This window comes from Tursiops truncatus, chromosome 13 (assembly GCF_011762595.2).
Source record: "Tursiops truncatus isolate mTurTru1 chromosome 13, mTurTru1.mat.Y, whole genome shotgun sequence".
NCBI classification, from domain to species: domain Eukaryota; kingdom Metazoa; phylum Chordata; class Mammalia; order Artiodactyla; family Delphinidae; genus Tursiops; species Tursiops truncatus.
The window spans coordinates 17,148,191-17,170,151 of record NC_047046.1 but is presented as its reverse complement, the minus strand read 5'-3'; the positions used below and the strand labels follow the sequence as shown (position 1 = coordinate 17,170,151).

At 54.1% G+C, this 21,961-nt stretch overlaps 1 protein-coding gene across 1 annotated transcript in view; it reads right to left on the bottom strand.

Moving 5' to 3' along the window:
* Positions 1-17,489, bottom strand: part of TRPV4 (transient receptor potential cation channel subfamily V member 4) — a 35,266-nt gene extending 17,777 nt beyond the window's left edge. Inside the window, exons 1-11 of the mRNA XM_033837066.2 lie at positions 14,867-17,489; positions 11,688-11,860; positions 6,969-7,121; positions 6,111-6,251; positions 5,171-5,469; positions 3,508-3,687; positions 2,135-2,293; positions 1,668-1,760; positions 1,452-1,525; positions 575-740; positions 269-335 (exon numbers count right to left, since the gene is read on the bottom strand). Of these exons, the coding sequence (XP_033692957.1) occupies positions 269-335; positions 575-740; positions 1,452-1,525; positions 1,668-1,760; positions 2,135-2,293; positions 3,508-3,687; positions 5,171-5,469; positions 6,111-6,251; positions 6,969-7,121; positions 11,688-11,860; positions 14,867-15,249 (1,888 nt within the window). The 5' untranslated portion in view covers positions 15,250-17,489. The remainder of the gene's footprint in view (positions 1-268; positions 336-574; positions 741-1,451; positions 1,526-1,667; positions 1,761-2,134; positions 2,294-3,507; positions 3,688-5,170; positions 5,470-6,110; positions 6,252-6,968; positions 7,122-11,687; positions 11,861-14,866) is intronic.
* Positions 17,490-21,961: the final 4,472 nt, after the last annotated feature.

Below are 21,961 nucleotides of genomic sequence, written 5' to 3'. Positions count from 1 at the left end.
CTTACCATTCCCTAGCTTTTGAACTTGGGCACATTATTTAACCTTTCTAAGCCTCGGTTTCCTTATCTGTAAAAGGTGATAAGAAAGGCACTTCCCTTACAGACTTGCTGGGAGGATTAAATGAGGCAGGAACGGGAAAGGACTTAGCCCAGTGCCAGGCACACAATGAGAACTCTACAAACGCTGGTTATTTTCCTCCACACATTGTGGTGGCCGCTCCAGTCCCAGTACCACCCCCGCCAGGCCCACCTGGGCACCCGGAGCTCACCTGAAGCGTAGCCAATCATGAAGAGCAAGTAGACCAGCAGGAAGCGGAAAAGATCTTTGAAGAGGATCTAAAGACCCCGGCGGGAATATGGAGGCAAAGATGAGACACGTGGTTTCTCGCTTTCCCAACACCTCATCCCGAATCTTCTCTCCAGCTCCACCCTGTCCCTCTCCGATGTCCAGACCCTGCCCACTGCCCCCACAGCACCCCACAGCCTCAAGGCCGCCAGCACTGTCTGTACATATGTGGTGTGTGTGGCTTCCTCCAAGGACACACCAGTCCAGAGGGAACCCCCCGACCCTATACCTTCTGGATCATGATGCTATAGGTCCCCGTCAGCTTCAGCCCACGGGTGAAGTAAAGGGCGTTCATCCAGCCCAGGACCAAGGCAAAGACCATGACGGCCAGGTAGGCCTCAATCCCCGCCAGGTAGAGGGCCGCCGAGACAATCACCAGCACAGAGTAGATGAAGCTACAGGGCAGCAGAGATCACAAGAGGGGCCAGAGGGGAGAGGGGAGAATGAGGCCCTGGAGGGGGAGGCATGCCCTCAAGCCCTCTAGGTAGTAGGTCAGTCCAATGACACCCAGAAGAGAAACCATGTGGATTCACTGGGTTCCCCAGCATCCTGTTAACCAGAACGCTCAATTAATTGGCAACTGATACGTGTGTGTAATGGCCCTGAGGCCCTACCAGAACCCAAAGTGATGTCCTTTGGAACTGGTAGAGAAAGATTCAGTGGTGTTCAGTGGCGATTTTGTGGCTAAGTGAATATTCATTGTTCTCTAACTCTAAGGAAAAGGGAAAAGCAGTCACACACACGTAACAACACATCCTGTGCCCTAGGCAGACATCATTAATCAATCCCAGCACTCTTTCCCACTAAACACAGACACAGCCTCAAGATTCTTAACATGGGCACTCCTGGCAGACTTTAGCAATTAATCACAAGCATAAGAGGTTAAATTATTTCTATCCATGGTGTATATGGTGATAACTCTTTAGCAACCAGAATCTTGCTTTAACCAGAAGACCCTTTTGCTTGACACTGGCCTTGTCCTGATCAGGCTGGGTGAATTCACTCCTAACAGAGTCAGCCCCTATCCCACCACCAAACCTGGATGATGTCCCTCCCAACCCCACCTTCCTCACCCAGAAGCTGCCACTCCAGGGACCTCTACTCACTAGAGTAGTTGGAAGGAGCCATCGATGAAGAGAGAATTCACTCCAGGGCATTTCTTCATGAACAAGTCTTTGATCTGGAGGACGGGAGGGGACGTGTGAGAGAGGTGGAGCCAACAGAAGTGTGGAGGGGAGGAGAACGGAGCTAAAAGAGGTGGAGGGAGAGGAGGGGGACGGGCAGGGTGGGCGGGGGGATGAGGGGGGAGGCCAAGCACTCACGTTGGTGAAAAAGAACAGGACCCCGGTGAAGAGCGTGATGATCTCGCCGGCCAGCCTCAGGTAGTCCACCGTGGTGAGGTAAGGGTATGGCGGCTGGGGGGCAAGGGGCATGCAAGTCCTCCTCCAGCCCCACCAACATCGGGTCCCAGATCCATATGTTCCCCAATGCCCCGAACATCTACGTCCTGTGGAGCCTCCTCCCTCACCCTCTTCCCTCTGGGTGTGGGGTAGGCACCTCCCCATCCATTTCTTTCTTTTTTTTTTTTTTTGGCTGCACCACACAGCTTGTGGGATCTTAGTTCCCCCGACCAGGGATTTACTGAACCCAGGCCCTCAGCAGTGAGAGCACGGAGTCTTAACCACGGGACCACCAGGGAATTCCCCCTATCCATCCCTAAGCCTTCTCCAGTCCCTCCCACGGGGGAACCCGCTGTGCCCCAGCTTCTGCCTGGTTCGTGGTCACTCACAGTGCCCTCCAGCGGCTGGTAGTAGGCGGTGAGGGTAAAGATGACCATGGCGCACAGATAGGAGGCCACGTTGATGTAGAAGGAAACGGCCCCAAACTTTCGCCACTTGTCCCGAAGTAGTTCATTGATGGGTTCCACGGCCAGCATCTCGTGGCGATTCTGTGGAAGGCGGGGTGGTCAGGGGGCTAGACAGGCTGACTCCAGTACACCTTCCCCCACCCTCTGCCCTGGGAGCACTTTTTCCTCCTAATTTATTCTTCAACGACACCCAAACTTCTAGATATCCCTAAAGAATATCTATTCTTGTGGTCCCCAAACTCCAGTCTGTGGATGGTGCCAAGCCACTGGCAGCAAAATCACCTATGGAGCTTGTTAAAAATATAAATCCCTGGGTTTCAACCTCAGAAATTCTGATTCGGGAAGTGGGACTTGGAAATTTAGCCCAAGGGTAATAAATACTTGACTCACCACAATTTTCCAACTCTGAACCCAGGACAGACATCAATAATTGAGTCCCACAAAATAGTTCTCTACACAGTTCCCTGGGCAGACACTACCAATCAATCAGAGTTTGCAGCAGAGATGCTAAACTTCCCACCATCCCCAATCTAAATCAAGTTGGTCACTAATTTCAAAGATGAGGGAAGTGAGCTCTGGTAGGGGAAAGGCATCTGTCCAAGCTCACAGAGCCAGGGCTAGAAGGGAGACCTTCTGCACCCAGGACCCAGCACTTTCTGCCCCATTTGTACAGCATCCTGTCCCTTTAACGACTTGAGTTTCTTTATCATCAAGGATTTGTGCAATTATGTAGTCACGAAGATGCCACTGCAGTGTTATTCCTGATAGTTAAGTGCAGAAACAAACCCAAATGACCAAGAATAGAGGAATGGTTCATTAGAATGTGGTACATTTCCACACAGCAATGATATTGCAGAAGAATATTTAATGGTGCAGAACGATGTTCATAAAATACTCCTAAGTTAAAAAAAAAAGAGCTTTTAAAAACTTCATATAACAAATGCTAATGATAATAGCTGACACATAATGTTCACCCTGCGCCAGGCTGTTCATTTGGTCCTCCCAGCAACCCAATGAGAAATGCTCTATCTTTATCCACATGGTACAAAAGAGGAAGCTGCAACTCAGAGAGGTTGGGTAGTTTGTCCTGAGTCATACAGCACGTAAGTTACAGAGCCAGGATTCTGAACCAGTCCTGCTTGCCCCTGAAGGCCGACCCTTACAACCTCTCATTTCCCCCTAGTGCCAGATGCTGTTCTGGGCACTTAGTTGGCCTCTTCTTCTGCATCCAGTTCACAGACCCACCACTTTGGGCCCCTCCTTCACTGGGCCCCATCTCCTGCCCTGATGCCTACCTCGATCTTGCTGTTGTACACCAGGATCTCCAGCACAGAGGCCTCTTCCCCACACGTGTCCAGGGAGGAGAGGTCATAGAGTGAGGAATACACTGGCCCATAGGCCCAGTCCTTGAACTTGCGGGACAGATGCCTGGTGTCCTCGTCTGTCACCTCCCGACGGATGATGTGCTGAAAGATCTGCATGGGAGGAGGGAGGGTCAGGGGGTCCTCTGGGGGGCGGGGAGCACTGCTGCTGGGCCACACACATTGGAGGGACCCTGGGAGCTTGGTCAGCCCATCAGATAGCACCTTCCCAGAGAGCAGGATGGAGGGAAGGGTAAAATATTTACTGAGCACCTGCTGTATGCCGGACCCTTTCCTCACATCATCTTGTTTATTTCCTACCCTTACCATCCTGGTTGACAGATGAGCAAACAGAGGCTCAGAGAAAAGAAGGATGTTCCCTGAGGCCACACAGCCCACTGAATCCAGACTGAACCCAGGTCAGCCTTAAAAATCTGAGTTGTCATGAGTATCTTCCTTACATAATTAAAACAGCAATTAATCAATCTTACTGATCAGTTAAATCTAGTAACAATTATCCTATTCGGTCCTTCTTATTGCTACTCCCACTATCTCTGGCTTACACACAGGGGAACTGGGCAACAGATCCAGGTGGGAGTCCCCCCAGGCCACAGAGTTCAATAGGCAAAGCCAGATTTTAAACCCAGGCCTTTTCTACCGCCTCAGGACTCTGGCATAATTGTGATTTTAGTAATTTTTTGCTATGTTTTTAATAGAGGAATAATAACTCTTACCGATTATTGAGCACTTATTACCCATCCCAGGATCTTTATTAAGAGCTTTAAGTGGATCACCTCATTGAGTTGTCAGAACACCATACCACAGGGCACTATTGTTATCCCCATTTTACAGATGAGGAAACTGAGGCACAGAGCGGTGAGATGCCTGAGGTGACATGCTGGGAAGTGGCAGAGCCTGGCCTTGGACCCAGGTGCTCCTGACTCGAGAGAACCCCAGATCTGGTTCTCAATCAGGTCGATGGGTGCCCCACCCAGGGGACAATTTGGCAATGTCTGGAGACATTTGGGGTTGTCACAATCGGTGGGGGGTACTACTGGCATCTAGTGGGTCGAGGCCAGGGATGCAGCTAAACATCCCACAATGACACAGAGCAGCCCCATGCCCCAGAACATCCAGACCCAAGCTGAGAAATCCTGCTCTAGGCCCTGTGCTGTGAGGCCAGAGAGGGAAGCAACTGGCACACAGCCACTCAGCAGGTTAGAGGCTGAGCCAGGACCCCTGCCATGGAGTAGAGGGGAGTACTGCAGGGCTGCAGCTCTGGGACTCAGTTCTCTGTCAGTGGCTTGCCCTGGCTGGTGGGAATGGGGCAGTGGGCATCCAATGGGGTGGGAAGAGCAGAGAGGCTCTGGGATGAGGTTGAATAGCTTGGCTGGACAATAGGGAGCCACAGCAGGTTCTTGAGCTGGGACATCTGCACACTGGGGTTGGCAGGATGGGAGGTGGGTGTGCACATTAATAATAACGCATGCCAGCGGCAGCCCCTCCCCTGTGCGTGTGTGTGTGTGTGTGTGTGTGTGTGTGTGTGTGTGTGTGTGGAGGGGCAAGAATGGGTGTGTGCCCCCGGCCCTGCACTCACCCCAATCTTGCCCGTCTTGGCGGCCATCATGAGGGGCGAGAGGCCGTCGTTGTTGAGCACGGCCTCCAGGTTGCTGTCGGGGAAGAGGCGGGCACACTTGAGCAGCAGCAGGTCGTACATCTTGGTGACGAACTTGGTGTTCTCGCGAGTGTTGTCAGCGATGGCCACCAGTGCGTGCAGCACTGTGTTGCCACGGGAGTCCTGGCGCCGCATGTCCGCCTTCTTGTGCGGGTTCTCTGTCAGGTAGTTGACGATGTGGGGCTGGTTGGTGCAGGCTGCCAGCGACAGGGGCAGCTCACCTGTAGGTGAGGGGGTGGTCAGTGACGGGGCCCCGGGGGCGGACACTCAGGGGCAGACACCGTGACAATGGACGCAGTGCCCACGGTCAACGTGGACGAGCCCCGGCTGACTGCACGTGTCTGGAGGCGATGCCCCCGGGTAGACAGGGGCCGGGGGGGGGGGGCGTCATGTGACTTGGAGGCTGTGAGGGATTCTTTAAGGGACTTTGTGCCTGAACCCCAAATAACATGTGCCTTGAGCAGGGGTGAAGTTCAAAATCTTTCATGGGTCCAACTGGGACATGGCGGTGATGGAATTTGGGCCCTGCAATCCGACCATCAGTCCCAGCTTAAGTCAGACTGGAGGATGCGAGTGTTAAGGGGCAGGGACACCCCATCACAACCCTCTGATCCCATCACGATCCCCACCGTAGAGATGGGGACACTGAGGCTCAGGGCAGTGTGGTGATGCTCTACTCCTCAAAGACAAGACCTCAGTGACCAAGACCAGTAAGGCGGCCCGTGTACCGGGTGCTGTCTGGGCCCGTGGCCAGCGCAGCCCTGGCTGTTTGGGGAGGGCTCAGGGCTGCCAGCACCACCATAGGCCCCCAGCCCCCAGCCTCTCCCCCGTGGGCCCCAGGCCCCACCGGGCCCCTCCTCACCGAAGTAGAAGTAGCCTCCCTCATCCTTGGGCTGGAAGAAGCGTCCCCGGGCCTGGGCGTGAACATCGGCACCTTGGGCCACCAGAAGCTCCACGTAGTGTTTGCAGCGGCGCTCGATGGCGATGTGCAGGGCGGTCTGGCCTGGGATGGGGTGGGGGACAGTCACCGGGGGCAGAGACCCGACCAGTCGTGGGAGGCGCTGGGGTGCAAAAGGGAGAAATCCACCCGAGGGCAGCAAATAGACCTTCAGACATTCCCAGACGTGGCGTCTCTGACGCCCGAGGTCCCAGATCTGCTGCGTCACGCAAGCAGAATCTTGGGCTCAAGGGATATCCAACTCGGAGGGTCCCAAATGTGGGAACTTTTCAGACTCATAAGAGGCTTTCATCCTAGAGGAAACAACGGCATCATGGTCTCACAGAATTTGGGATATAAAATTCACAGCCTTTGAATCTGCATATCCAGGAATCTGGAAGGTCAAGTTGGATTCACAGATCTCAGAATTTAGACCCAGGGAGCTGGCCCCGGTGACACCTGTGCCTCTCTGAGCTGGTGGCTCATAGAACTATTGCAACAAAGCCTCAGAGTATCCAGAACCAGAGCATCTTGGGTCCAGATTTCCAGGTTCACGGCCCCTTTGGCTCACTGCATCTGGGAACCTTGGAACCTTTGATTGTGAAACTCAGAATATCCAAGTTGGAAGGGGTAGTTATTGTCCTTTCGTCCGTTCATTCATTCATTCAACAACTGGTTCCTGGGGACGTGCTGGCACTTGGGGCCCAGACTGAAGCTCTCAGTTGGGGGGATGGTTGGACAAGTGAAGACGGTGCCCCCCTCCCGCCCAGCCCAGGGCCTCACCTCGGTAGTAGATGTCCCGGAAGGGCGAGTTGATGAATTCGCGCATGTTGCCCGTGCGCTCAGCGATGTCCAGAAGCACAGGGATTGTGTCGTTGCGGCCGTTGCTCAGATTCAGCAGGGCTTTGGGCAGGCAGGTCTTCCCCGTGGATGGCTCTGTGAGTAGAGACATGCGGGAGAAGGGGCGCTCGGCCCGTGGCCCAAACTGCTGGGCAGCTGTGGACAGGGCACTGGGCAGGGAGCCAGAGGTCCTGGCCGTGTCGGTCCTCCTCTCGAGCCTGTTCCCTATCTGCTCCCCATGGTACTGAGAAGGTCAAATAAACTCAGAGGAGCAGAAGTTTTTTTTGTTTGTTTGTTTGGCGTACGCAGGCCTCTCACTGTTGTGGCCTCTCCCGTTGCGGAGCACAGGCTCCGGACGCGCAGGCTCAGCGGCCATGGCTCACGGGCCCAGCCGCTCCGCGGCATGTGGGATCTTCCCGGACCAGGGCACGAACCCATGTCCCCTGCATCGGCAGGCGGACTCTCAACCACTGCGCCACCAGGGAAGCCCAGGAGCAGAAGTTTCTTAAAATGTGGGAAGCTGCAGCCTGTAGAGAGGTTGGTGTTTACCAAAGCATATCTGGAGAGAATTTTAAAAAATCAAATAAAAAGGGGGAATGCTGGGTTAAACAATGCCAACCGTATTTCTTCACTACAGGACTTCTCAGAACCTTTAATCTGTTAATGAGGACTGTGAACCTCTAAAAGCAGACCCAGGAGGCAGTCTTTGCCTGCCTATTTGCACATAGATCCTTTTCCCATGAAGCGATTACACTAGTGCCCCTAGAGGGGAGCAGAGGGAGTGCAGCATTCCCCAAAGTGGAGGCTGTGAGCCATAGCGAACATGAAATTACCTTCGAGGATTTGGGGGCTTCTGCAGATGCAGCAATAATAACATTAAAAACCCGAGTGTGCAAGGTTTCATCCGCTTGACAAATCCCTCCTGTGAAGTCAGTCTTTGTTTTGTCCTAATGGGTCCTTAACATCTCCCACTAACGCTTACTGTCCCTTTGCAATTTTCTTTCCCTTGTATTAATTTTTATGGTGACAGGAGTTGATTTATATCTTTAAAAGAGCGAGTCAATGAAAAGAGAACTTACCTGTGAATCAGGCAGGGGGCAAAATGGCCAGATGCAGGAAGGGGATCAGGAAAGGGATGAGGAATGCGAAAGGCAGGTGTGGGCTGAGGGGCCCGCTCTGGAGCCAGGTCTTTGGGGGCTCAAATTGGGCTTTGCTCCTGATTTCTGTGTGACCTTTTCTGCTTCAGTTTCTTGTCTAGCTAAATTGAGGCTACAAAGGGAAATTGTGGGACTTCCCTGGTGGCACAGTGGTTAAGAATCTGCTTGCCAATGCTGGGGACATGGGTTCGATTCCTGGTCCAGGAAGATCCCACATGTCACGGAGCAACTAAGCCCGTGCGCCACAACTACTGATCCTGCGCTCTAGAGCAGGTGAGCCACAACTGTTGAGCCCACGAGCCACAACTACTTAAGTCCACGCGCCTAGAGCCCGTGCTCTGCAACAAGAGAAGCCACCGCAATGAGAAGCCTGCGCACCACAACAAAGAATAGCCCCTGCTCGCCGCAACTAGAGAAAGCCCGCGCACGGCAACAAAGACCCAACGCAGCCATAAATAAATAAACATATATATATATAAGGGAAATCATGAGCTAATAGGTATTTGTTGATGAGCCCAGAGCCAGGCAGATAGGAGTCTTCAATAAGTAATACTGCTGCCTTTATTACGCCACGAGAAATGCTTTAGAGCCTCTCCTTAGGTGCTGGGAAGTGGTGAAAACGCAGAGACCTGAATTTCTGTCCCACGCTCCTAGGAGTGAGGTTGCTCGGACAAGCCTTGTTCTGTTTACTTTTTGCTACACCCCTGGCGCCCAGCCCAGAGTCAACACCAGGTAACTATGTACCGAATGATAATGGACTCCAGTTCCCCATCTCATAAGGTGGAGGGGACCCCAAATGCTGGCCGAGGCCCCTGGGGATTCTGTCCAGACACACCCGCACTCAGGGGAACCTCAATCAGTCCGTTTTCTAATTGTCAGGCAACTCATGATTCTCCACGCTGACCTCATCATCTTTCCCTCCCCAAAGCCCAACCCGGTCTGCATGTGTCCCCTCCGTAGATGATGGTGTCCCCAGCCATCTTATCTTTGTCCTCCCTTCTCCCCACATCCAGCAAGTCCCACAGATTTTCCCTATTTCTCCAACCCCTCCACCACGCTCCATCTCCACTGCCACCAACCTGGCCCAGCCACCATCTCTCTCACATGCCTGGTTTCCACCAGCCTCTCTGGACGTCCTTTAATCCACTTTCCACATAGCAACTGAGTCCAACTCTGGTCATGTTTAGCCACAGGGCCTTTGCACATGCTGTTCTTTCACCTCCTCTCTAATCCTTCCTCCACCTCTTTTTACCTGGCTAACTGCAATTCATTCAGACTTAGCTCAAGTGTCACCTCCTCCCAGAAATTCTCCCAGATCTTCCTGATTAGGTCAAATTGTCCAATACAGCCTCTTGTGGACACAAATTACAGTTTGTAATTGTGTATTTATTTCTGTGATTGCTTGATCAAGTTGGTCTCACCCTCGAGACTGAGAGCAACTTGAGGACAGGGTCATGTCTGCTTCACTCACCACTTCCGCCCCACACCAGCACAGAGCCTGACACTTGGTAGGTGCCCAATAACCACTTGTTGAATTAATACACATTCAGCGAAGGGGCAAGCTGGGCACTGCAGGGAATTCCAAACCACAGGAGCTCAAGTGGTTTGTGTGGGATGTGGAACTAGACCCTGGATTTGCACTTCCACACTCCGAGGCCCAGGCTGTAGCAGGGTCCGGGGCTGCCAGCCTGGGTCCTGGTATAAGACACGAAGAACGGCGGCTACCCAGAAATGGGGAGGGGTTGCAGTTACGGACTCCACCAGCAGGTGGCGAAGTAGCTCTGCCCATGAGGGGATGAGGGGAGGCTTGGAGCTAAGGGCCCTAAGTTAACTGCCAAGTTGGAGGTTGTGTGTGGGCGGAGGGGCGGGCCGGTCACTGACTCCCCTAAGAATCAATGAGCCTCTGGCTCACGAGCCTCTGGCTAGAAAAACACGCGGGGGCAAATCCAGGTTTTGGGGAGCCTGAGACTTACACAATTTGGGGATCCTGTTAATGAAAGCGAACACACAATTACAAGTTCCAGATTAGGTCCAGGGCTACAAGGGGCCAGAGCAAGCAAGGGGCCTGAAGCCTAATGAATGGGCCTGTAGAGGGTAAATCCCCCTCTACAGGTGCATTACTCTGTACAATTTCAGGGCCCTCTCCCAGCCTATCTTAGGGTCCCCCACCCACCCTCAGGCAGACACACTGGCCCGGGGGTTCCCAGCCTAGGCCTAGAGCCCCCTTTCAGCTCAGTCCTGAACTCAGAAGCCAGAAGGCTTGGCAAGCCCAGCCTGACGCTGCTCTGACCGCCGAAGCACAGGCGCCATGATCCCCATCTCACGGGGGTTCACTGCACACCAAAGCTCCCCACTTTTGCCTGGTGAACTTGGGGGGCCAGGTGGGGCCATTTGGTCGGGGCTTAAATGTGGGTTATCGCCAAATGAGATTCACACCATCACGGAGACCCTCTCCACAACTCTAAGCTCGTGCCCCAAACGAGGCCACAGCACCTGGCTGGGTACCATGAATGAATATTTTTTATAAGTCCGGTAATTCTCTTCGGATGGACACAATAATACAGCATCGTATCGTTTTGGTGTTCAAAGAATCTGGTTGATAAAGGTATATGTGAAAAATATACTACAGACCCCGTCAGCCTACTTTCACACTTAATTTACTGGAAGTACCTAAAGTCTCCAAAAATGGCCCCTGATCTCCCTGAAGCTTCGTCAGCCCCGAGCTGCCACAATTCTCGACATTTTATATGGATCTGTGGGGTCACTCGGCCCGTTAATTACAGCTCACCTGGCACCCGGCACTTAGCAGGTGGCTGACTTGGGTGGAGAGGCTCACAGCCCACCTTCCCCAATTTGCAGGGAAGCCCTGGGGTAGCGGAGGGAGCTAGTGCCCCGAGGTGGGTGTTCTGAGCCTGGACGAGGCTGGAGAGTGAGCTCTCTGGGCTGAGTAAGTCCCAGGGCAATGGTGACTGGGCTCCAGCCTATAGCGGGGAGCCAGAAAGCTGGGTGGGGAGGGGGGCAGAGCCTCAGAAGCAGAAGCAGGAATGCCCTGCTCCCCACTCCAGAGCTCCCCTCAGAGGGGGCAGGAGCTCCTGGGACCCCAGCTGCCTTGTGCTTGGCACTGTGGAATTCTCTGTCCTCAGAGGCCAGGACTACGCTATTATTATTCCCCAGGGTACAGATGAGGAAACTGAGACCCAGAGAAGCCACACGTCCCTTAAGTGGTAATGGTGGGATTTGAATCCAGGTGGGTAAACTCTGCTCACCTATGACACTAATCTTTTCATAAATGAAGGCTGAATGAATGAACAAAGAAAGGCAGCAAAGGCCCAGAGAGGTTAAGTAATATGGTAAAGGACACACAGGACCAGACTCCCTGTCCAGTGCTCTTCCTGGCTAGCGCAGCCCACTAACCGAAGGGAAAATGCTGAGGGGAAAGGGGGCCCCCAAGGCCAGGCCTCCCCCAACCTCCAGCTGGCCCACCTGCTATTCCTGGGTGGCTTACCCCGGAACTCCTCGTCAGTCAGCCGCTTCTTGTGGGTCAGCAAGAAGGGGAGCAACCCGTCCAGGTCAGCGGTGGAGCCCCGAGACACGATGTCAAAGAGGATAGGCCGGTTGAAGACTTTGAGTATGGGAGGCGGCTGGGGCGTGGGAGCTTTGGAGCTCTGTGGCTGCTTCCTGAAGGGGGAGGAAGCCGGGTGATAGGAGGGCTCATCCTCTGCCCATCCCACAGTCTCTAGCCTTAGGGGCCCAGGGATTGGGGGGTGGGGGCAGCTGGAGCCCTAGGGAGGGACCAGACTGAGAGGAGAAAGACATCTGGAGACACAAAGGAATGTTTTATCCCAATAGACTCTACCTGGTACCTGTGTGTTGGTTGGAGACAGACAAAGAACACACAGCCCACCCATCCACCCACCCACCCATCCATCCAACCATCCATCCATCCATCCATCCACCCACCCACCCACCCATCCATCCATCCATCCATCCATCCACCCACCCATCCATTCACCCATCCATCCATCCATCCATCCATCCACCCACCCATCCATTCACCCATCAATCCACTCATCCATCCATCTACCTATCCATCCATCCATCCATCCATCCATCTATCTATCCACCCATCCACTCTTCCATCCATCCATCCACCCATCCACACACCCACCCATCCACCCACCCACCATCCATCCATTTGTCATTTACTAAGTACTTAAGAATCCAGAGACTGGAAGAGACAAAGATAGTAAGAAAATAAAGGAGGAACACCAGACTAAAAGATAAAGCAACTCTATCTTTTATTCAATCATTCACTCCTTGATTTATTCATTCAACAAACATTTGAGACAACTGAGGCCACGGACATAGGTGCTTAGTCCAGGCCCCACCAAAGTAAACACCCAATAAATGTTAGCTGATATTCCTGTTATTATTTAGCGCCTACTGTGTGTCCAGAGTCTGTATGTGTGGGAGAAATGCCGAGCTACAGAGGCAGGTGGAGACAGAACAAGATGGAGAGGGCTGGGGGAGAGGAAGCGATGGAGAAAGAAAAAAGGGAAAAAAACACATTCATTCAGTCATTCAATAAACACTCATTGGGCACCTACTGTGTGCTAGGTTTTGAGAGCCAAAGAGCTGGAGCAGCAGCAGCCCAGGGGCACCATGAGGGCAGGGACGCCCTGTGTCATGTCCTCACGCACCCAGTGCCCGGAACATACAAGGGCGAAGAACAATCTGTGAAATGAAGACAGGATGGAGAAGAGAAAGAGGTGGAGATGGGGAGGGAGAAGAGGGGGTGTAGGGGAGCAGAGAGTGAACCACGACAGAGGTGGCAGGGCCAGAGGGGGAAGGGACACTGAGGCAGGGGCTTCAGGGCAGAGAAGGCCAGCGGCTCACCAGGGGGAGTGGACAGCCACTCTCCCTCCTTCCTCTGCCCGGGCCCCAGATTTTACACCCCAGGGCAGGGCCTCCAGTGATGGGGGGCCAGGGAAGGGGGAAGAGGTGCTTCCTGACGACGGGGGCACACAGGCTAGGGCAGCCCCCATTTTATCTGCTCCTGAACTGTGACCTTTGAGCCAAAAAATGAGATGAAGTAACACCCTCGCCCTCAGTCTTCACCGAGGCAGCCTTCGGGGTCTCTGAAGACCTCAGCCGCTTAGCCACGTCCCAACTCCTCTGCAGCCCCCGCAAAGCCGTTAGCCCTGGCTGTCTGGGGTAATGGTGGGGATGAGGGCTTGAAGGAGGGGATCTGAGGGAGGGGAAAGGGAGACAGGGAGTCCACCAGCTTCCAATGGGACCTTGGAGGGATGGGACACCAGGGCACTTTGCTGCCCTGGGCCTGTTTCCACCTCTGAGTGGAGGTTATGCAATTTGTCCAGTATACCATGTGGACTGCGAGGCCCCATTTCTTGGACACATTGAGCCCCTCTAGCCTTGGGCCCCTGTACATGCACTTCCCTCCACCTGGAACACCTTCCTCCCACCACCCCCGCTGTGTGGCTGCCCTTTTTCACCCCTTAGCGTTGGGCTTAAATGTCAGCTGCTCCAGGAAGCCCTCCTGGACTACCTTTTCTGTATCAACTCCCCTCTCCCACCTCAGCACCTCCCCAAAAGTGAATTGTCTAATCACTTGCTTATTACCTGTCTTGTCCTCCAAACTGAAGGTACCAGTGACAGCTACTCAGTGTCTGAGCTGATAGGAGTAACGTCTGTTCTGACTCACCCCTGGAGCCCCAGGGCCAACCGCCCTACCTGGCATGTGGCGGGTGCTCCAGAAACGGTCACCGAACAAATCGGTGGCTCAGTGAATAAATAAAGGAAACAAAGCAAGGGCTGAGGAGGTGAGTGGGCTTCATCCAAGGGCATAAATGAGTCTGTGATCATCAAGGGGGAACAGAGGAGGACCAGGTGACAACAGGGCATCTGCAGACTTCAAGACTCTCCTCCAGACACACACACAGGCCTGAGAGAGGTTTTCATGGGCGGATGGCTGGGCAGAGAGACAGCAGATGAATAGATGGGTCGATAGATATTTGAATGAGTGATGATGGATGGATGGACGGACTGGACAAGTGGATGGGCAGATGGAAGGGTGGGTAGCTGATGACAGAGAAAGAGAGAACAAAAGAAAGACATGGAAATGAAATGAATGAATGAATGATGAATAGTTTGATAGCTGACTGGCTGGATGAACAGAAACAGTGAGTAGGTGGGAGAATGGATGGATTTTGGCTAAGTATATGGTGGATAAATGGAAGGTTTGTTGTATGAGTGGATGACTGGCCAGATAAGATGGGACAGATGGATAGATGGGTAGATAGATATTCGAATGAGTAGATGATGGATGGATGGACGGACTGGACAAGTGGATGGCTAGGTGGAAAGATAGGTAGCTGGATGAATGAATGAGTAGATAATGGATGGATACACAGATGGATGGATATACAGATGGATGGATAAGTGGACAGACAGATGAATGAATAGACAAGTATACAGAAAGGTGGACAGATAGGTGGATGGATGGATGAGTGAACAGGTAGACAAATGAATGAATGGATAGAAGGATGGATGGATGGGTGAATGGATGAATGGATGGATGGATGGATGGATGGATGGATGGATGGATGGATGGATGGATTCAATACAGAGGCGGAGACCCTCGGCCAGGCAGCCAGCAATACTCACTCTATGACCTTCCTCCTCCACCGCTTGTCACTGGGGTGCTGGCGATAGGTGCCATAGTCAAAGAGCGAGTCCATGGGCGCCTTCTTGGGCCCAGGCACCACTGAGGACTCATACAAGGTGGACTCCAGCAGGTCGATGGGGTTGGGCACCCCCTTGCGGAAGGCGCCCTGGAACTTCATGCGCAGGTTGGGTCGCCCATCGCCTGGGCCGGCGGGGCGACCACTGTCAGCCGGAGAGGGCGACGGGGAGCCGTCCTCCCCCTCGAACAGGTTGGCCAGCGAAGAGAGGGGGAAGGCCTCCCCGCCGGGGATGCCACTCTCATCCCCAGGGGGCTCGGCTACCTCCCCAGGCCCCGCGCGGGGGCCTTCGCTGGGATCCGCCATGCTGCCCCTGGACCTGTCTGCACTGCTCTGCCTGCAAGGGAACAGGAGGGGAGTCAGGCCGTCTCCAGGAAGCCCCCTCCCACGTGGGCAAACAGCACTGCTGCCAGCTTCTTCAAAGCCACCGTTGTAATGACAGGGGTTCAGGGTGGCCACTCCCAGATGTGGTTGGCCGCCAGCCCCCGGCAGGAGCTGCAACAGAGCCTCTTTCAGGGACCTGGAAACATGAGTCTGCCTCAGGTCCAGCTACCCTGGACGTTAGCTGGAGGAGAAAGGGCATCCGAGTCACACTGGGTCCCCAGATCTGGAGCCTGGGGCCTACTCCTGGCCAACCAAGCCAGCTTCGGGGCCCCCAGAGCAGGGTTCAAGTCCCAAGCTCCACATTTAGCAACCGTGTGATGCGAAAGTGGATGGTTCGCAGCCTCGGTTTCCTCACCTGTGAAATGGGGATGCTGAAGCAGAGAGCACGTGTTCCAGCGGCCAGTGCCGCGCCTGCCACGCCGTAAGCACCTACTAAAACAGAACCACCGCATCTATGCTTCAGGGACACTAGGTGCTCAGAGACACTCACGAACCCACTGTGGGAGTCAGTGGCCCTCAATTTCCCAGCACCGTCATTATGACCCCATTTCACAGAACAGGAAACCAAGGTTCCGAGGATTTAGTTAACTGCCCACAGTGCACAAACGCTGCTCCCCAGTGCCAAGCGCTGACCCCTTCCCTCCCCTCTTTGCCTGGTTAACTCCTGCCCACCTGCGATCCCAGCTCATGTCCATTCCTCTGGGAAGCCCTCCCTGACCATTTGTTCATGAGATTCGTTAATTCCTGAGCTGTGAGCACCAGAAGATAGGGAATGCATCTGTTTCGTTCACTCCTGTGTCCCTGACACCTAGAAGGGTGCCCCATGGACACACGACCTGATGACAAAGGTATTATTTGTTCCCATTTGTCAGATGAGGAAAATGGAGCTTTAAGAGGGGAAGTCATGGGCTTCCCTGGTGGCGCAGTGGTTGGGAGTCCGCCTGCCGATGCAGGGGACGCGGGTTCGTGCCCTGGTCCGGGAGGATCCCACATGCCGCAGAGCGGCTGGGCCCGTGAGCCGTGGCCGCTGGGCCTGCGCGTCCGGAGCCTGTGCTCCGCAACGGGAGAGGCCACAGCAGTGAGAGGCCTGCGTATAGCAAATAATAAATAAATAAATAAAAAGAGGGGAAGTCACATAGCTTGTAAGAAGAGTTGGACTTCAACCCAGTTCTCTCTGGCTCCCAGGCCCAACTTTTAGCCAGGAGTAGGGCAAGGGAGGGACAAGGCCCTGCTGGCTGTCAGCCCCCTGCCCTCTGCAGCACGCCACTGGGAGGGCTAGACACCAAGGGCAAGTTTCCTGGAACTCCTACCATCCCACCCAGGCTGCAGGAAAATGTCTGGAAAGCCCTCTTTTCTATATCTCTCCATCCCCACACACTAGCAGAAAAACAAATAGAGATTGGTCTCTACCTTGTTTGTTTTGTGGCTGCCGGGAGGGAAGGCTAGGGCACTGCAAGAGGCCTCTCTCGGCAGGTGCAGCAGGGCACACAGAGGGGCAGAGCTCCTGCCGGGGACAGTCCCCCTTCTAGGCACCAGAGGGTAGGGAGAGCCTAGATTTTAGAGTCTTCCAGGCCTGGGTTCTAACCCCAGCTCTGCTATTTATGTGCAGCATGACCTTGAGAAAGTGACCTTAGCTACCTGAGCCTCAGTTTCCTCATTTGTAAAATGGGTACAATATAGTAGCTTTTTTCATACGTTTGCAGGAAGAAGTAAATGAGATCAGGCATGTCCAGTGTCAACCCTGGGATTAAACTGGGAGCTGTCAATGATTATAATCAAAGGAGTAAGTAAGGGTTAGGAGCACAGTTGCTGAAATCAGATATACCCAGTTCCCATCTTGGCCCTGGTTAATTAGCAGCTGTGTGATCCTGGGCAAATCACTTCCTCTCTCTGGGCCTCAGCTTCCCCACCTGTAAAACCAGGGTAACCACACCTACTCCTAAAGCTCTTGGGAAACGCCAGTGCCCTCAGGAATTTGAAGCACCCACTTGATGCCAGCACTTACTAGGACTTCAGGAGACATTAGTTCCTATCCACCTGCCAGGTGGGAAAGGGAGACCCCTAGTGGCTGCCACCTGAGTCTGGGCTTAGTAATGCAGGAATGGGGGTATGTGGAGGCAGAGAGGGTGTCCACTGGGGTGCAGGCATTGAGGGGGAAGATTAGACTTCCCCCGGCCCAGTCCTGTTCACCTCAATGGGGACCCAGGGTCAAGGGAAGAGGAGGCATTGGGCACGTGCTTCTGCTGTTAACACCCTCCTTATTACTGCACCCCTGTCCCATGGGGGCAGGACAGCCCCTGCCTTAGGGGGGGGCAGAGGAGGCAGCCGCTCAAACCCCCGCCATGCCTGCACCCCCTGCCCTAAGAAATCTCAACTCAGATGGCATCCAGGGTTTCTGGGGACTCCACAACAAGGGGTCTGGAGCCAGCCAGCCCCAGGTTCAAATGCCCCCTCAGCCACTCACACACTGCTCGTAGCCTTGACAAGACACATAGAGATCAGTATGAACATATTAATTATGGTGAAGTAGCAATTTTGAACTAAACCCCCATCTTCATCGTGATTATGTGGCTCTGATGGGCCCAAGTGCTTCATACACGCACTCCCATCCGGTCCTCACTGCAACCTTAGACCAGCAGTTCTCAGCTGGGGGCCCTTCTGCTCCCCAGGGACACTCGGCAATGTCTGAAGACATGTTTGGTTGTCACACTGCGCAGAGGAGAGAGGGCTACTGGCATCTAGGGGGTCAAGGCAGACCAGGGATAGTGCCAGACATCCTACAATGTATAGGACAGTCCCCACCACAAGGAACGACCCAGCCCAAAAAGTCAATAGTGCTGAGGTTGAGAAATCCTGCCCTGGAGGTAGGTACTGCTATAATTCCCCTTTCACAGAGAAGGAAACTGAGGCTCAGAGAGGTTAAGTGACTTGCCTGAGGCCACCCAGCTGGTTAGTGACAGAACCAGGATTCAAATCCTGGCAGTTGGCTGTGGAGCCTGGGCTACCCTACCCCCTCAGTTGAAGGCATGGCCTGGGAGCCAGGCGCCACACCAGACCCTTAGAATATCTTGTTCAAGGTGCACAACAGCCCCGGGAGGTAAGGGTTATTATTCTCAGCTCATGCTAATCTCTCTGAGCCTTGGTTTCCCTACAATAAAATGAGGTTGCAAAACAGCTTCTATCCCATAGGGCTGCTGTAAAGGGCAAGTCAGGTGTCTCTTGGGCACCTAATAAGCACTTGACAAATACTTTAATCATCGTCGCCATTATGATACGGTCCCAGTTTACCTGCCCTCCTCACCACCCCGCCTGCCGGGCACGCACATGTGGTAGGACTACAGCCTGGCATTCACGGCCCAGGTTAACATTCACCAAGCCCTCCCAGCCTCTCCCTTGGTTAACCGGCCAGAGCCTCCCATTTTACAGCTGAGGAAACTGACTCTGAGATGCCACACGGAGAGTGAACGAACGGCCTTGAAGAAGGCCTCTGGACTCCGAACCTTGGACTCCTTCCACACCACACAACCCAAGTGCGTACAGACACCACCATGCACATCCACACACATATACACGTGTACACACATGTGCGTGCGTGCACACACACATACACACACAGCCTGCTCTGTGGCCATCCCCTCCCCAAACACTGCCCTGTTCTCTGTGGTTGGGGATAGAGTTCACTCCCTGTTCTAATTTGCCCTGTAGGCTGTCATTACACATTCCAAACCCATGCCAGATTTAGAGGGGAGGAGGGGTACAGGGCAGGAGAGAGGCTGAGAGTCCTCCTTCATCTCCTCTGTGTGTAAATATCGTGTATGTTTCTTCCTGTCTCTCCCCATGTGATCCGGCACATGCCGGCTTGCCTGCTGTGAGCCCCTGGGAATGCCTTTGCAGCAGGTAGCACCCAGATGGCACCAGGAGCATGTCTGGGGCTCAGCGAAGGACATTTAGGCAGAGCGTGGACATCCCCACACACTGTGTTCACTTAACGCAGCAGATTTCAAATGTTTTTGTTTTAGCATCAAGCAGCAGGACTGGAAACCATTCACCTATGTATTTACTCAACAAATGTTTATTGAGCACCTATTGTGTGCCAGGTCTTGGGGACACAGACGTCAGCAAGACAAAGAACTCCTGCCCTGCTGGGGCTGACCTGGTGGGAAAACAGAAGAAACCGCTATAGACAAAACAAGAGGCTGAGGCATGTCTGGTGGCAAGAGCTGGTTAGACCAGAAGGGCTCGGGAGTGGCCGAGGTCAGGGGTGCGGGGGTCCCGGGCGGGGTGAGGAGATACAGTGCTGAGCCAGGGTCCCCAAGCCTTCCTCTCTGCCTGGGTCAGACTCCAGGCTCTCCAGAAACATGGCTGAAGGTCATGCATGCCTCTGATGGCCCTGCGGACTCAGTCAGAGCAGCCAAACCCACGATCCCTCCCCCCTAAGGAGGGGGCACCTGGCAGGAGCTAAGGGGGCATGGAAAGAACTTGCATTTTGATGTCAGAGCAGCGGGTTGGCTCCCAGACTCACCACTCATCAGCTCGAGGAGCCTGAGAGACTGACTTAGCCTCTCCGAGGCTCGCCTGCCTCACCTTTCCTTGAGGAACTTAACTGGGTCACCGTGAGGATTATATGAATTGAGTCAAGCACCCGGCACAGAGTAAGCCCTCAGCAAACAGCAAACCGCAAGACTTCGTGAACGGCAGGTGCCTTCTGAGAATCCCGGCCTCAGCAGGGGTGGGGTGGAAGTCTCTTGCTCCATCCCCCTGTCCCCACGCAGAGGGTAGAAGAAGGGACCCATCCTCACCGTTACCCCGTGGCTTTGCCTGATCTCGTGGAAACCCTGGCACGTAATGTCAAATCCCATCCTCCTGATTACGTGACCAAGGAAAGCTGCTTAAATCTGGGGGCAAGTTTAGGCGTGCAGGGGCTGCTCTACCCCAGGGGGAGGAATTCCAGGGAGCTGGGATCAGTGCACTCCAGCTGCTGAGTGCCACCTGCTTGCAGGGCAAACAGGAGTGGAAGCTCAGGGAATTCACAGTCTAGGAGGGAAGGCAGATGGCTTTCCCCCTCCAGGCCTTTGCCTGGGCTGTTCCCTCTGCCTGGGATGTACTTCCTCCACTAACCCTTTCTTTGAGTATCATCTCAACCAGCACTTCCTCTGAAAAGCCCTCCTGCCACCACCCCCCCCACAGTCTAAACCGGCTCCCTTGTGTTCACTCTTAGAGCAAATTGTGCCTCTCTTTATAGCGCTTCTCATGATTAGACTTTGACCTTTACTTATATCATTCTTTTATTCATCTTCTCTCTTCTCCTCTAGTTTTGAGTTCCATGAAGGAGGGACTCTTTTGTGTCTGCTGTCTCCCCAGCAATCAGCATCGTGCCGAGGCATCAGTAAGTTCTTACACTGCAAAGCAAGGTCCTCTGAAGTTCTGGAAGGAGGACGGTGGGAGGAGGCAGCACTAAACCTGACGGGCACAGGGAGGGGCTGCAAGGAGGAGGGCTTGACAAGTGGAATGGGATACAAGAGCAGAGGAGACAGCAAGGTCAAGGGTACGGAGCTGGGAAAGAGCAGGGGGCACTGAGGAACGGTGCAGCCTGAGGCATCAGAGAAGAAAGGTGGGAAGGAAGAAAAGATGGGTGAGTGGGTGGGCGGATGGGGAGATGGGGAGGAAGATGAGGATGGATCCCAAGGTTTGCTGGTGCCGAGAGAGAAAACACCGGCTCTGTCCAACCCCCCTCCCTCCAGGTGAGGAAACTGAGGCTCAGAGAGGTGGAGTCACTCTTACAGGGTTGCCCAGCTCCTTAGAGGCAGAAGCAGGTCTAGGATCCACGTGGCCCCAGGACCTATGCCTTCAGTGGATACTTTACAAGGACCAGGAGACTCGAGAAGAAAAGGGTGGAAGATGGGGGTGGAAGAAGAGTGGTTTCGGGTGAGTGGTGGGAACCAGGGGCCCCAGAGGCAAACTGCCCTCTCACCGGTTGTGTGACCCTGGGCAAGTCACTGGCCTTTCTGTGCCTCTGTTTTCTCACCTGTAAGTGGTGATGATCATAGCACCTATCTCCGGATTGCTGAGAGGGTTAAAGAAGGTAGCACCCAGCAGAGAGCACACACCCAGTAATGATGGCTGTTGTCAGCATCACCGGTATCATTACAGCATCATTAGTAGAAGATGAACTGACAGACTGAGGACCAAGGAAGGTATGATAGCCAGGGAGGGCGGAGTGGCTGGGCCCAGAGCCTGGGACTCTGGCAGCCACCTCAGAGCAGCTGCCACTGGGAGCTCAGCCCCTTGGCCAGGCAAAACCCACTGCCTGCCAAGCTGCCCGAGGCTCCCTGGGCCCTGGCGGGCGGCAGCAACAGGGGGCATCACGCCATGCCGGGCACCTTCCCCAGACAGCCTGTATTTACCTAGCAGGTCTCAGCCCAGCCCGCTTCCTGTTTGCTGCACAGTGGCTGCCTGACCAGGCCTGACAGAGCCCCAGTGTCCTGTCGGGTCCCCCCACCCAGGAGGGTGCCCAGGCAGGGAAGGGCTGGGGTGACTCACTGGGCCCCACAGAGGGCAAGGCCAATGTGACCACGGCAGTTACGTGGTCATTCTGCAAGTCCTTGGCCAGAGGGATTCCAACAGTGCACGCAAA